This window comes from Peromyscus eremicus, chromosome 17, assembly GCF_949786415.1.
Source record: "Peromyscus eremicus chromosome 17, PerEre_H2_v1, whole genome shotgun sequence".
In the NCBI taxonomy this organism is placed as follows: Eukaryota; Metazoa; Chordata; class Mammalia; order Rodentia; family Cricetidae; genus Peromyscus; species Peromyscus eremicus.
The window spans coordinates 12,696,602-12,712,644 of NC_081433.1; the positions used below are offsets into that span (position 1 = coordinate 12,696,602).

General features: G+C 42.6%; 1 protein-coding gene across 1 annotated transcript; it reads right to left on the reverse strand.

Moving 5' to 3' along the window:
* Positions 1 to 848: 848 nt before the first annotated feature.
* Positions 849 to 3,885, reverse strand: LOC131894192 (spermatogenesis-associated protein 31E1-like). Its single transcript, XM_059244397.1, has 4 exons — positions 3,647 to 3,885; positions 3,050 to 3,101; positions 2,453 to 2,513; positions 849 to 2,181 (listed from the first exon to the last, which is right to left on the reverse strand). The coding sequence occupies exons 1-4, from the start codon at positions 3,830 to 3,832 to the stop codon at positions 1,707 to 1,709; spliced, it is 774 nt and encodes a 257-aa protein (XP_059100380.1). The 5' UTR covers positions 3,833 to 3,885; the 3' UTR covers positions 849 to 1,706.
* Positions 3,886 to 16,043: the final 12,158 nt, after the last annotated feature.

Consider the following 16,043-nt stretch of genomic DNA (forward strand, 5'->3'; position numbering starts at 1 on the left):
TTTGTAAGAAATCAGTGAAGGTTTCTTTGGGGCCCTTTATATAACTTTAGTAAATGACTCAATTTTCTTTCCTACTTCTTCAATTCTGTCCCAAGTATTCAAGGCTGCTGAGAGGCATAAAGCCAGTGTGTGGTCATCACATAGAGATTGCCTTTCTACATTAACATAACATTCCTCTCTCCAAAAAGTTGGTCTTGGGAGATTTCCATGCATCTAGCCCTACTTTGTTGTTCAATGGTGTTAGCCTCATCTTTCTACCAGGTCCTCCACTGTAATTGAGGGCCAGGCTTCAAGACTGCTATAACCAAGTCTCTCCAGTCTTAAGGGATAATTATAAGTTGACCAAAAGTTTAACATCTGTTTCACAAAAGGTGAATTCATGTCATATGAGACTATCACTTCCCTGAACCTCTTCCAGTCTAACATTTGCACAGGAATCCAATCAGCTCTTACACAGCCTTGAGGGTATGTATCATTTGGCAATTCCTGTAAGGTTATTGGATAAATTAAGGTAGGCTGTTTGAAATCCTTAGTCTGATCCTCTCTAACTTCATAATGCAATGCTGAGATTGGTTCTCCTTTAAATTCCTCTGTCTGGGTCTGAATATCTCTATGACCTATTTTAATAAGTTTTTCTAAAACTTGTATCTTTGCACTCACATTAACCAACCTTTTTAGTGACAAAACAAAAATGATCAAACATAATATTTATAATTGACATTATATAAATCCCATTAATTATCCTCTCATTTAATTGCTCCATTTTCAAACCATCCACTGTATTATCATACAGAGACTTAACTCCCTCTCCTGTAATAGTTTTTCCCATTTTTTTTTAATGTGGGGAAAATCTCTTTTAACTAATTCCTCCCTGTAAGAATTCCCCTATGTTCTCATCCCCCATCCCCTCTTCTCTACCACCTTCTTTCCTCAGTTAACCAGGAGATTTCATCCATTTCTTCTTCCCAGGGTGATCCATGTGTCACTCTTAGGGTTCTTCTTATTACCTAGCTTCTCTGGAGCTGTGGGTTGTAGTCTGTTTATCCTTTGTTTTATATCTAGTATCCACTTATGAGTGAGTTCGTACCATATTTGTCTTTCTGAGTCTGGGTTACCTCACTCAGGATGATATTTTCTAGTTCCATCCATTCACCTGCAAATTTCATGATGTCATTGCTTTATAGAGCTAAGTAAAACTCCATTGTGTAAATGTTCCACATTTTCTTTATCCATTCTTTCATTGAGGGGCATCCTCCAGGAGTACAGTCAAAGAAAGGGAGGAGGGATAATATGATCAAGGAGGGTCAAGATCATGAAGGAGAAAACTACAGAGGAAACTGAACTAGCTCACAAACTTTAGACTGACAGCTGTGGAGCCCACTTGAGATCAGGGCAGAGCTCTCTGAAAAGCGGCATTAGACCATGCCTCAATCCCTATTTTCTGTATAGTGAGTTTTCTGTATCCTGAGTTAACCCTCCAATAAATTCCTATAATCATTAAGCTATTTCCATGGATTGGTAGCTTGAGTGGTCAAGGCCTGTTTGAGTGGTTAAGGCCTGGGGTAGTTGAGGTAAGCTTGCTTGAGTGGTCAACGTTTGGGGTGGTTGAGGTAGGCCTACTTGAATGGTTAAGGCCTGAGGTGGTTGAAGTAGGCCTGCTTGAATGGTTAAGGCCTGGGATGGTTGAGGTTGGCCTGCTTGAATGGTTAAGGCCTGGGGTGGTTGAGATGGGAGAAGGCAAACCTGGCAGCGGTGTGCTCTGTGAGGTCAGTAGTGTTTAAAAGTAACCAAGGAGCCTTCATTCTGGGATCTGGCATGGATGGAGAATAAGCCACAGGATCAGGAGCATGAGAGTGGTGGGAAGGTGCCTGTGGTGGTGAGTGGCGTCTTCCATGAGTCAAGGTCTCTGGTGGCTGAGAGGCACTCACAGACAACTGTGACTTAATAGAAGCTGAGGAATTCATCAGAACATGTGACAAGATTTTAGAATCTTTGGGCAGCAGGTATTCCTTGAGAGAAGTAGAGGAAGCCTCTAGGGACAAATTAGTGGCCACAGACTTCTCTGTGGGTTGCCTAGGTGGCTGGTGGGCTTTGGTAGCTTCTGGTTTGGAAGCTTCACCTGAGGCATCTTGTCTTAAGAGCTGGCAAATGCTGATGGTATTGACAAGCCTCTCTAGCATGCTGTGGAAGACAGGAGATATGATTGCAGTCAGCAGTATATGGGGCCAGGAGGCTGGGCAAGCTGAGCAGGGAAGAACCCTTGAAGTCCATCACAACCACTGTTCCACACTCTGCTTTTTACAAGACCTTGTTATCTTAAACTCCAGGACTGCACTCATATCCCACCCATCCAGAGGGCCCCTGTTCCCATGGTAACCTTATGCCCTGGTCCGGGCTGATCACATAACAGGCAAGAGGAGTGAGGAGCCAGAAATAACTGGAGATGGCTCACCTGTGCACAAGTGAAATCAGTACCTCGTCCCCCTTCGGTTTCTTCCTGCTGCTCCTGTAAGCTAGAGATGGAGACTGGGTTATCGTGGGTAAAGCAGGGACCCGGTATCTTACCAGAGATGGAATGAAATGCCCCTTCAGTAAAAACAAACAACAAACAAACAAAACAAAAAAAATAAACAAACAAAAAATGGGAGCTCAGGCATATGTGCAAGGTATGTGTGGAGCAGGACTATGCCATGAACCAGGCATGTCTACTTCTCATGACCTAAACGGGCTTTGTAATTTCCCTGTGGAGGGGAGGGAAGGACCAGTGTTCTGAAAGAGGAAAATGTCTCAGAGAGGTTTAACAACCAATGTGCCTCCAAATCCAGGCAGCATAGCGTCACTTCCTCCCACACCGCCCCTCACCAGGCACCACCAGTCCTGGCCATCCCTAGCTTCATTCTGAGTACAGAACCAGGGAGGTGTCTTTAGTTCTGGGTTCCTTCCCAGGAGCCACCTCCTCAGGGGTTCTGTAACTCATTTGGTGTTATCATGGGGGGGGGGAGAGATGATGTGGGTGATGAAGTCACCTCAGCAGAAGGAAGTAGCCTACCTTTCGCGGTCCTGATTTTCTTCCTGACCTTGCTGTGCTCCCTCTTCACCACCTGACAGAGAGAGACAGCACCTGCAGCCCCATTCACTTATCTATAATGTAGGCAAATATGTGTTTTTCTCTTGGAAAAGACAAATGGGGACTGTCTGTGACATCCACCATGATGGTCAGTGTTGTTCTGCTCAGGTACCAGAGGCTCAGCTCTGAACTACCAGCAGTCACCCCTTGAGGCTGAAGGAGACTCATGTCCTGGAGTTCATTGTCCCCTTCATATCACCTCAAATGACCCCATAAGCATATGTGTTAGAGGGGGATGTAGGAACCAGTAGTGCTCAGAACTTTTCCTTTCTCAGAAGTCCCTAACTATCCCAGGAACACTGTCCCTGACCACAGAGTCCCAGGTATAGGTGATGTGAGAGCAGAAATCTGGAAGTCCACTCTCCCTTCTGCCCTACCTGCCAGTTCTCAAGAGGATGGGGTCCTGCTCTTGGCTGAGATCCCCTGTCTACCGCCTCCCTATTTGATTTGGAAAATGAGGCCTATAAAAGGAGAGACAGGGAACTATTCTCTGTTAGTTTGGGGCTAAGGCATTCTTACCTTTTGGGCAGTGATGTTTTCTGCTGATGGAGGTGAGAGTGAGTTAAGGTGGAGGAGGGGTAATAATAGGTGGAAGAGCCCCATCCCACACACAAAGGCAAGGATCATGTCCATTGCCCAAATAGTGAAGCTAGGGGTCAGCCATGTAGTATCAACACTTTCCAGAAGGAAGAGAAAATTCTCCATCTAAATCTCATTGTTGCTCTCAGGCAACTGAATGCTGAGAGTTCTCTCTGGGAGTTGGCAGCTGGGCCCAGGCCCGCATCACAGAGCTCCCATCTTCCTGTCACAAAGGGAGGGGAGGTAGGAAGAGGTGACAAGACAATTACTCTCCATCCTCCAGCCTTCACAGGTCTCCATCCTCCACAGCCTTCTGTGTCTCTGTTTCCAATTCCACCTGCACACTCTGTCAAAAATAGAGGCTTGTTCATTTTCTGTTCCTCTCCTACCTCCAGAGAGGCTTGTCCATGTTCTGTGGGCTTTTGAAACTTCTAAGCCTCCTCCAATGACATACCTCCTCCAAAAAGCCACACCTCCTAATCCTTCCAAAGCAGTTCCACCAACTGGAGACCAAGTGTTCAAATATATGAGCCTCTGGGGGTTTATTCAAACCACCACATTCCACCCTCTGACCCTCCATAGGCTTGTACAATATCATAAAGCAAAATTCACTTAGTCGACTTCAGAAGTCCTCATAGTCTTCCACAGTCTCAACAGTATTTCAAAGTCCAAAATCTCTTCAGAGACTCAAGACAATCTCTTAATTGTAACCTCCTATAAAAGCAAAACTCAAATTACATGTTACAACATACAATGTCACAGAATATGTATTCCCATTCTGAAAGGGAGAAGAGAGGATGTAGTGAGGAAATACTGGACCAAAGCAAGACCAAAACCCAGCAGGGAAAACTCCAAACTCTGCATCTCTATATCTGATATCAAATGGCTCTTTAGATCTCCCAGTCCTTTCAGCTTTGTTGACAGCAACATACTTCTTTCTCTGGGGCTGGTTCCACTCCCTGTTATCAGCTTTCCTTGGCAAGTATCCTGTAGCTAGCATTTTCCTGCCTTGCCCACAGTCAGGACAAATCTTTGTCACCCGCCAGTCCCACAGCCGCTCAGACCCAACCAAGTAAACACAGAGACTTATATTGGTTACAAACTGTATGGCTGTGGCAGGCTTCTTGCTAACTGTTCTTACAGCTTAAATTAATCCATTTCCATAAATCTGTACCTTGCCACGTGGCTCTTGGCTTACTGGCATCTTCACATGCTGCTTGTCATGGCGGTGGTTGGCAGTGTCTCCCTCTGCCTTCCTGTTCTCTCAATTCTCCTCTCTGTTAGTCCAGCCCATACTTCCTGCCTAGCCACTGGCCAATCAGTGTTTTATTTATTGACCAATCAGAGCAACACATTTGCCATATAGAACATCCCACAGCAGTATCCTGTGGCTGTAGCATCTCCAACATCTTGGCATCTCCAATAAAATACAAGCTTCACCTTCACAGCTTCACATAATGGCCACTCTAGGCCTCCATGCAGGCACATCCCTGACATATGCCTGGCCTCAGCAGCTTTCCCTAACCACAGAGGATGATTCCACAACCCCTTTATTCATGTTTCCTTCATGACTCTAAAGCCAGAACCACATGAACAAAGGTGCCACATTCTGCTGCCTGCTTAGGATGAAACCTGGAACCAGAACCCTTCTTGAATTGTATTAGCATAAGCTTTAATTTGTTGTCACTCTTTAGGGACAAGTCATACCTTGAGGCCTTTTCTTCTCACAAGTTACAGGATTAGCTAGGTTGGGTCTTGCCCTGAGGGTACCACTCCCTTTATTCCGTTTCTTGTGTTCTTTTTCTTCTCAAACTGTACATTGATATTTCCTTTTGCCCTGCTTGCTCTTTTTCATTGCAGATCTGCATAACAGTGATCTCTAATAACCACACAACAGTGTCAATATTAAACTGTCTTAAAATCTCTGCCTATTAAAATCTATGAAATTAGTCCAAAGTTTCACAATTTAGCTCCAGACAGACTCTTTGGACAAGAATGGAAAGCACCCCTGTTTTTGCCAAAATATCACAAGAACTGTCTTGAGCCTGGAAACTAATATCATTACCCCCTGGAGTCTCTTGATCTGGGCCTCTATAGTCCACATTGCTCTCAGCACTACTGTATTCCAAACTCTTACTAGGACTTTCCTTAAAGTCGTGTTTATAGCATTCAGCCACTTTCCTAGTCCAAAGTCCCAAAGTCTTCTACGTTCCTCAAAAAACCTAGCATGGTCAGGCCTGTGGCAGCAATACCCCAGTTCTGGTACCAACTTCTGTCTTAGTTACTTTTCTATTGCTGTGAAGAGACATCACAACCAAGGCAACTTATAGAAGGAAGAGTTTATTGAGGCTCACGGTCTCAGATGGTGGGTCCATGACCATCATAGTGGGGAGCAGGGCAGCAGGCAGGCAAGCATGGTGCTGGATTGGTAGCCAAGAGCTTGTATCTGATTGAAAGCAATAGGCAGAGGGGAGGGACATGCCAGCAATGGTGTGGGTCTTATGCCAGCTGTGGTATGGCATGCCAGCAATCTCAGCACTTAGGAGGTAGAGGCAGAAGGATCAAGGATCTCAAACACATTACTTGAAGTGGGAGGATGGTGTACCCCAAATGTGGGCAGCACCTTCTGGTGGCCAAGATTGAAGGGGGATAAAAAAAGAAATCTTTGCTTGGCCTTCTTGTCTTCACTCTTGCTGCAAATTAATCTATCCCATTACTGCTGACTCATTCATTGATATTAGAACCAGATTCTTCAGGCATCCTGCTGTGGGATGGTCTGTATGTCAAGTGTGTTGCTGATTGGTCAGTAAATAAATCACTGATTGGCCATTGGCTAGGCAGGAAGTATAGGCGGGACAAGGAAAAGAATTCTGGGAAGTGGAAGGCGGAGAGGGACACTGCCAGCCGCCATCAGGACAAGGAAGATGTAAAGTACCGGTAAGCCACAAGCCATGTGGCAAAGTAAAGATTAATAGAAATGGGCTAAATATAAGAGTAAGAGCTAGACAATAACAGGCCTGAGCTAATGGCCAAGCAGTTTAAATAATGTAAGAGTCTATGTGTTTATTTTATAAGTAGGCTCTGAGACTGGCGGGACTTGGTGGTGGGAGCTGGAGAGAAATTCTCCAGCAACAAATGGCGTCCAACGTGGTGGCAAGAGTCTCCACCTAAAAACGGAGAAAAAAGATTCTAAAACGGAGCTAAAAACAGCTCCTAGTTGTCTCTTTTAAGCTAGCGGCAGCCTGCATGTTTGAGCTACTATGGCGGGTTCCTGGCGTGCATGCTCAACCTGCCGCCGTATGGCGGGAATGAGGCCTCTGCGAATGGCACATTAAGCTATGTGGTGAATTTAGCCTTTGCTAGCACAAAACAAAACAAAACAAAACAAAAAAAAAGAGGTTTCTGCGCTACACGCTGCTTTGATAGAAGCATAGACCCACTGTTTCTGAGAGTTGATGGCTCCCAGAGCTGGCGGAAAACGGACTACCGCCATGTTGGGAAGCTGAAGTGGGCGGAACCAGCAGCCACAGCGCCAGTGCCGTTTCAGGCTTAGAAGGCTACAGTTTAAAGCAATAGGCTCAAGCTAATATAAAAAAATAAGCCACGTAAAGATGACTACCACACAGAGAATCTGGATTATGTTCTCTTTGATATTCGTAACTGCAGAAAAACATTTGATTGTAAAAGCTGTTGAGTTATGCCAAAATGTATATTTTAAAGGTACCTTGACTTCAAAATTTGGATATAAAGATATGTTGCTTTGGAAAAGAGTCTCTGCTTTTGTTTCCACAGAAAGCCAGAGACTATGGATTTGTTCCAGATTAAGATACATCAGGTTTGACCAGCCAAGACCCCCTGAAAGGTCTCCAATGACACCATGGCCCAGATGATTCAACATCCAGAATGGTTTCAAGTCAACTGGCTCAGATATACAGCCTCACGGACTACTCCATGATCCTAAAATTTTCTTTCTGTCTCCAGGAGATACAGCGCCCCCCTCCAGCAGGAAGTAGTAAGAGAAGCTACGCCCAAATTCCCAAATATACCAAGCTGGCTTTAGAGATGGAATTGGCTCACTCCCCCTCTAAACCCAGACATATTGCTCAAAAAAAAAAAAATGGTTAAGAGATTCTTGTGTCCCAAATCAGAAGAGCCCTCTGGTGTGGGACAGAGAAAAAACAATATTTTTATTTAAATCAGGTTGATTATAAATACAATCTCTTTCTAAAACAAAAAGGGGGATAGTTTAGATATGATAGGATGAAAGGGTAGATTAATGAACCTACTTTTAAAGAGTAACAACTTGTTTAAAATGTTTTACATTGCTATAGATTTAGTTTATTGATACAAATTTAAACTTAATTTTGTTATACTGTATATATATTTCTATTCTTGTTTGAGGTATTATGTTTATGTAACTCATTTAAAATTGTAATGGATAATTAAAAAATAGATTAATAGTTAGTCATCTATGATAATATTTGTAGCCATGTTAGTTAAGTCTTCTAGGTATACATAGATATATTTCAGATAGATAGGTAGTCTTCAAACACTTCAAAGACCTACAGAATATGGCATTTAAAATGTTTTAAAAATTTAGACTTTCTGGACAGTGAGACATGTCTGCTCCTGACAGCACCGATTTACTTCAGAGAGGAGGATGGGCATCGAAGACACTCCATACGGAGTTTATCTTCACCTTGACAAAAATAGCCATTTGGGCAAGAAACTGTTCTTGCCTGGACTGCTTGATCAACTGGACATGCAGGACCCATAGAAAGGTGACCACTGAACTCTGCTTGACAAAATGGTCCTTCAGGATGCCCCAACTTTACAAGAGAACTTTGAATGACTGTCCAGGCTCAGCTGTCTCTGTCTACCCTACAAGACTCCTAAAAGTTGCTTATATCCTTCTCCATTTCTCAGGTAGTAGTATATCCTTCTGAGGTCTTTGATGTGGTTAAAGACTAGATACTTACAATTTTCCTTAGTTATAATAAAAGATTAGTTAGATATAAAACCTTAAACTTACAAATATAAGATAGATAGGATCTCTTCTTTAATATTGTAACTGTAATTCTTGCTTGATAATTGTTTTGTTATATGTAATTTTACTATGTTAAAGTTAAAACCTTCCTTTTTAAGAAAAGAAAAGGGGAAGTGCTGTGGGATGGTCTGTATGTCAAGTGTGTTGCTGATTGGTCAGTAAATAAATCACTGATTGGCCATTGGCTAGGCAGGAAGTATAGGCGGGACAAGGAAAAGAATTCTGGGAAGTGGAAGGCGGAGAGGGACACTGCCAGCCGCCATCAGGACAAGGAAGATGTAAAGTACCGGTAAGCCACAAGCCATGTGGCAAAGTAAAGATTAATAGAAATGGGCTAAATATAAGAGTAAGAGCTAGACAATAACAGGCCTGAGCTAATGGCCAAGCAGTTTAAATAATGTAAGAGTCTATGTGTTTATTTTATAAGTAGGCTCTGAGACTGGCGGGACTTGGTGGTGGGAGCTGGAGAGAAATTCTCCAGCAACAGCATCCAACTTAGGCAGAAGACCAGCAGACATCTAGAAATTATCCAGACCTTGGAGACTGTGGACACATATAGGCTTTTTGATTAAGCCACTACCAGATTGCCTTCTTAACCTCTATGTTAAGAAATGAGTTCTCTGAGCAATGTACTTCTGCGGTTGTAGATAACAGAAGGCAAAAGGCAAAGCACCAAAAGCAATAATGGGCACCTAGTAGGGGCTCAGTGACCTTGGAGTCTTAGAAACTCTGACCTGCAGGTGGTAAGGTATCTATTATTGTACCATCACCACTGAGATGCCCATTTATCCATCATTCTCAAGAACAAATGGAACCCATCTGGACAGCAAAATAATACCCTCGATAGGACATACCAAGCATAAAGGGTGAGCTTTGAGATGCCCCTTGCTTGCAGAGAAGGAAAAGTTCTCTAACGTACAAGCACTTTAAGAGCAGAGGGCTCAGAAGGAAGCAGCTTGAAAGAGTCCATGTCAATCTTAGCTCTTGCCAGCAGGGTTAGTCCCAGCAATCCTAACTGCAGGGCTAGTCCCAGCAGTCCTACACATATTGACAATTGTTTTTCAAAATGAGTTTGCAGCTGGTGTGAAGGGAAGACTGTATGAATAACATTACCAACCATGGACCTACGGAGAGCGGCGCATGCATTCGCCTACTTTGTTATATAATTCCTACCAAAGTGTCTCAGTTTTCAGTGCTGACAGCTCCATTTCCACAGGCTGGTTGTGAGTGCCCAGCTTTTGAAATTGCAGTGGATTGACACCTCACAGCACTTGGAGGAAAGCAGCCATTCAGGCAGGGGGCCTCTTGGGGAGAAGGGTGAGGAAGGAATGTAGATTTGCTGGAAATCTTCATTCTCTGCTTACTTAAAAAAAAAAAAAAAAAAAAAAGAAAGAAAAAAACTAACTTTATTCTGTCCTTCTAGGTTGCCTCAGAGTGTGCACATTTTGAAATTCAGATGTCCTGCATTGGAAGACATAAACAACGGCCCATTTCTAGGTTCTGCCTGGCCACCTGTTGTAGCTGTCTCCCCATCAGACTCACCCCATAATAGCTTCTCTTCATCACAGTTTGAGCTGTTTGAGATGGACTTGTCAGGAGTGGACGTGGAGCTTCCTGCCGTGTGTGAAAGTGGATGCTGGGATGGATGGACCTCGCTGCTTTGTAGAGAGCAGAGGCATTCTCTTTCAAGCTGCATAAGTTAGAACTTGTGCATAGTCTGCATGCTGAGCTCTTACCTTCACGGTGGCCTAGGAGGTATACTGTGAAAATGGCCTCTAAAAGAAAGGGATTGCATGGAATTTAATGAAGGCCCTTCGGCCTTTTAGGAGAAATGTAAATGATATGGGGATCCGGGTAAAAGTTGCCTTAGTCTTCTCTGCAGGGAAAACTCTAAAGCTCAACCCTGCCTGAGACAGTCATACAGATTTACTATAAAATCTATTCCAAACTGCCCACCCAAAAATCAAAATAATCTCCATCTTAGAAAGAGAAATTCCTAGGGCCTTTTAAAAGGTGACAAAGCAATATGATCCCTAATGGCTGAGGATGCAAACAGACCATGAGTCCTTCCTGAAGCAGGACTCAACAACCCATGGTTACTTCTACATGTCAGAGTCACCCTGCCACAGAGCATCTCTACAAAATAACAATGATTGTTGCAGTCCTGAAGTCTTCCAGAGTCTTCTTCAAGAACCACGTGTTTACCAACTCATAGAACCCTTAGAATAGACTTAGTATATCCATGAAGAAAGTTTGTGATTGACTAGTTTCTTAAGATTGAATGCTAAGAAGACACTTTGGCTCAAGGTTCAACCCTCTTCCCTTCTAAACTACACTAATTTATGATACAATAAGTAGAGTCATGGATAGAAGAACAGCATCAAAGAATATGGGATTAATTCTGATCACGCTGAGCAAATTGTGGTGTATCCTTCTGTATCTAAACATCCACCATTCAGCACATGGCTGGTCAATACGAGGTTTCAAACAAAAGTGATGCATGAATTAAAAGTGAAAAGGAGAGTCTGTGATGACTGTGTTGATAAAAACCCAAATCAGGGCACTCACGAACAGAGCTTATCTAAACAGCACTGAGAATTTTTTTGCCAGTTGGTGGAGTGACTAAACGCCAATGAATTAACTCAATCAGATCAACTTCACCTGACATGGTCTTTGGAATCTATAAATGCATATCTAACATCTGACTTAAACTATTTACATGTCTTCACAGACACACTGTGAGCGTGCCCTGCCCAACAAGCATTGAGAAATTCTGAGTGTGTCTGTCTAGAATTTACCTTTTAGTATCACCCTACCTACTACCTGTCTGTCATCTGTTGGTTTGTTTTTGTTTCCCTTTCTCTTTATAACTTGTTGAGGGATATGCTGTGGTATTTATATTTATCAATACATGCTAAATTATTGTTATTTTAATTCATTGAGAATGTAGATAGAGAAAATTTAGAAAGAGATAACCAGGTAGATTTTGTTGCTTGGTTAGGAAGAGCATGCTCTATAAATACATGGCAACTAACAAAAGATTATTGCCAATCTGCAAGTCTCTTTGAACCTAACTACTGAATCATTTTAAATTAATGCAGTACAAACATAAAAAAATTTATTTGCAGCTTGTTTTGAATGTTAAACCAAATGGCATACTTTAAACACATCCAAAACTTAATCACAAATTAATGTTTCTGAAAATATGAGAAATTAGCAACAGAAAGTCAACTCCCATTACTATATAGTCAGCTTAGAGTGGAAAGAGAATTCCTTTATTGTTGGCAATTGACCCCCCTTCCTGGATGTGGAGACTGTTGACTCCTCTTCCCAGATGTGGATACTGCTGACTCCCCTTCCCAGATGTGGTAAGAGGATTGATATCAATCAAGTTTGTTTAGGAAAGGTATAACTTTTATCAATAATGAAAATTTAGGTTGATTCTGAAAGAGCTCAACTGGTATTGGCACTTCCCATAGAAGTAGATTTTCTTTTAATCCTCAATCTAAAGAAGTTATGTACTTAGTTCCCTTTTGGTACAGAAGAAACAGATGCTGAAGTGTGATTTAAAAGACCATCAGTGGTCGGGCAGAGGTGGTACAACACTCGGGAAGCAGAGCCAGGAGGATCTCTGTGAGTTCAAGGCCAGCCTGTTCTACAGAGTGAGATCAGGACAGGCACCAAAACTACACAGAGAAATCCTGTCTCGAAAAACCAAAAATAAATAATTAAAATAAAATAAAAATAAAAGACCATCAGTAAAACCTATATTGTTGATTTGCTAAATGCACATAAAATCAAAGCTGCCTTTTAAACAAGCAAGTTCATATCCATAGATTAGTACAGTGCTCGCCCATCAGAGAAGCTTCTTAGGACAGTGAATGGTAGTTGCCGCAGAGACTCACTAGTCAAAATGCAGAAACTAAGTGACTGAGGTGCACTCAGCCACAAATGGGACGTTTGTGTCACCCTTTCATCCCAAAGTTTAGGGAACAACTCTGAAGAGAGGGAAGAAAGGTCTTAAAAAGCCAGATGTTGGGGAGGACAGGGATGAAACTACCTTTTAGATATGGCAGGCCAATGAGCTTATGAACTCAAGCAACTGGAGCAGATGGCATAAGATAAAGCCACTCAACATTTCGACATGAATGGAAGAGGGGATGGTGGTCCTGCCCCCATAGGAAGAGTTATTGACAGCTGATGGTTGCTGGAGATGAAATAGTTGGTTTTCTTCATGGATGTGGCCTCTCACACTTTGCCCACATTCCAATGGAAGGCCCTATATATGTGCCCGTATGGGAAGCACTACATGAATTCAGTGGGTTATGAAGAAGAGAGATATGAAGTTAGGAGAGAGAGATGGGAGCAGGTGTGGGAAAACTTTGTGTGAGTGGAAGAGGGTGGATATGAGAAAAATACATAATCAAATCCTCAAAGACTAGATAAATAACAAAAAATACATAGAGACTATCAAAAGACTTTCAATACAGATGTTGGTGGATACTGTCTGAGTACCTGTACTCTTTTCCAGAGCGCTGATATCCATAACAATTCTCTGTTTCCCAAGGATTCAATGAGATATTGAGTGGCAGCAACAGCTCTCAAACTTTCTTAGGCACTGGATTTACTTGTAGGGCTCAGAACCATACCCTGACTCAACTAATACCGGAATGATCCTGAGTCCTTGAACATCCAGCAAGATGACCTAGCTCTCTGGGAGCCATGGCCTGAGGAAGACTGAGCTGGGAAGTTCAGCAATTCTGCAGGAAAGTCATTTGGTTAATCCAGGTGGGGCTGTTCTGAAGATGCTGAAGGCCTGTGTTTATCAGCCGCACTTGCTTAGAACTTGGATGAGCAGATGACATTTCCAGGAACCGGGAACTAGGAGTTGCAGTTCCAAGGCTAAGGGAGCTTTTGCAAGCCTCCACCCATAGAAGCATTGTTTCTATGACCTCCCAATCATCTCTCTGCTGTTTAGGAAACTGGTGAGTCCGCTGCAGCCTGACCTATCCTTTACCCTGTGCAAACAGATGTAGTGGAGGATGTTAAGTCTAGTGCCTGAGAACTGGCTGCGGCACACACTGTTTGATTTTGAGACTTTATAAGGAGAGGGTATTTTCCAGAAACTCAGCATCTTTTTGTAAGCTTCAATTTCGAGTGCTGTTTGTCTCCTAAGCAAAGATGGTTCTAGCAATAAAGTGTGACAACAGCCTTTAAACAGAGACGCAGCACCCGGTAAGCCCCCACCCCCAGAAGACTGCTTACAAGATTGCTCAGAACTTCAAGGGTTCTATCCATGGCCCCAGAAAGGGGGTGGCAGTGAATCCAGGTGTGGAGGGCACTGAGACCCCCCCAACAGGGGCAGACCTGCACACTAATGCCCAATCATCACACCAGGTCACTTGCTGAGGTTCGCTGCTGTGTGAAAACTTTTAACATGGCACCTTTTCTTTCAGAAACTAGAGAAACTGAGAAAATTTGAATTAGCTTTAATAACTATAGAAAAATCACTGCTCGAGTAAAATATGATTGTATTTTTCTCTATAAACATGGCAAGCATTTTGTTAAATGCTGACTACTCACACAGATATGAAATAAGGGTGAAGTTTACACTTTGCTGTTAGGAATCAAATTCGAGAGTCATTTAAAGAATTTGGTAATAAAATCCTATGAACTATGAGTTTCACCTCTAAGGATTTAAGAAGATACTAATTGGTGTGTGTAAGGTACAATGTGACAGCTTTTTAAGTTCTTCTGACAAATTAAATATCCAGTAGTAAATTCTTCATTAAGAAATAATGATTTTGCAGATTGGAATTCTTTTTATTATACTGTTAATTTAACAAGTCATTTAAATTCTTAGATTAATTTAAAAATATATTGTTATAAAACTCAGTAAACTAAAATTGTCAAATGATTTTTTTCAAAAGGAAAATGCAAGTTGTATGTCAGAGCCTGTAGCATAAATATGTATTGCCACAAAATATGAATGTAAAGAAAGCAAGAACACAGAAATGTGGAAACAGGTGTCTCTTGGTGGCAGAAGTTGTTTAGGGGTTTTATGCCACCCTGGTGACCACAATTCATGCATCTTCCATCACGAATTTTGAAGCAAGGACTAGAGTTGGCATGTGTGCATTCAGCAGCGTGATTCTGTACCTTCCCCTTCCTCCCCATGAAAGTAACAAGAAGAGGCAGCAAGTGACAACACACTGGCTTCTCAATCACTTTCTCTCACCTCCCTTCCCTGTGGAGAGCTGTCCTCCCCGCAGCAAGACTGCCAGTACCTGAGACTGAACAGCAGGGAAGTCCAACCATCCTGGGGATTGCTTTTCCATGTCAGTATAACATTGGTATCTTCTTTCTCTTTGCTGCAGACAAGTCCAAGCCTGACCCTCGTGTTGGGCACAAGGGTTGGTTTCAAGAAGGCCTTGGAGTATTTTTGTTGACCTTGGATATTAGACATCTCGGAAGAAGTTCACACAAGTCCTCGGTCATTCATCACTGAAGATTGTGATGTCATTAAACACGTTCCCCCGCCAACTAGAACTCACTATCTATAATACAAACCTGTTATTTTAGACTCCCGTGGAGCTTTAGGGTAAACAAACTCAAACATGAAAGGAATGATGATCACATGGTCACTAGGACCAGGCAAAGCATTTCAACATATGTGCATGCATGTAAACATGCGTGTATGTGTGTCATATGTGTGCATATGAGTAAGCAAGTAAGCATGTGTGACATGTGTGTAAGCATGCATGCATGTGTGTAAGCATGTGATTGTCTGCACATATGTATGTATGTGTGTAAACACATGTGCAAGTATATGAATATGTACGCATATGTGTGAGCAAATATGCATGTATATAAACTTTGTGCACGTGTGTAAATGTGTGTGTGTGTGTGTGTGTGTGTGTGTGTGTGTGTGTGTGTGGGTGTACAGGCCTGTGGTTACCACTGGGTGTCTTCCTCAGTTGCTAACACAGAGCTTATTGTTTCAGCAAGTCTGGCAGCCAGTGTGCTCTGGAGATCTCCATTACCAACCACCTCTACCGGCCAGGATCCCAGGTGCCAGACGTACCCATCTGTCTGGCTTTTACTTGGTTTAGGGAATTTGAATATGGTTATAAGGCAAGAGCTTTAACACATTCCCAAGCCCAAAGATTAGTTTTGGAAAGAGGATACCTGTAGTCTTGGTGCTGGAAAGGCAGCTGAGTGGATGGAGCATTTTCCAAGTAAGTATTAGGACGAAGTTTGGTTCTCCTGAACTCATATAAAGACAAGTGA

Coding starts and splice junctions, on each gene's coding strand:
- LOC131894192 (XM_059244397.1), bottom strand. CDS start 3,832: ATGGAGAATTTTCTCTTCCTTCTGGAAAGTGTTGATACTACATGGCTG. Junction 3,102..3,646: donor AAAACATCACTGCCCAAAAG/GTAAGAATGCCT, acceptor TCTCTCTGTCAG/GTGGTGAAGAGGGAGCACAG. Junction 2,182..2,452: donor CTGATTTCACTTGTGCACAG/GTGAGCCATCTC, acceptor TGTCTTCCACAG/CATGCTAGAGAGGCTTGTCA.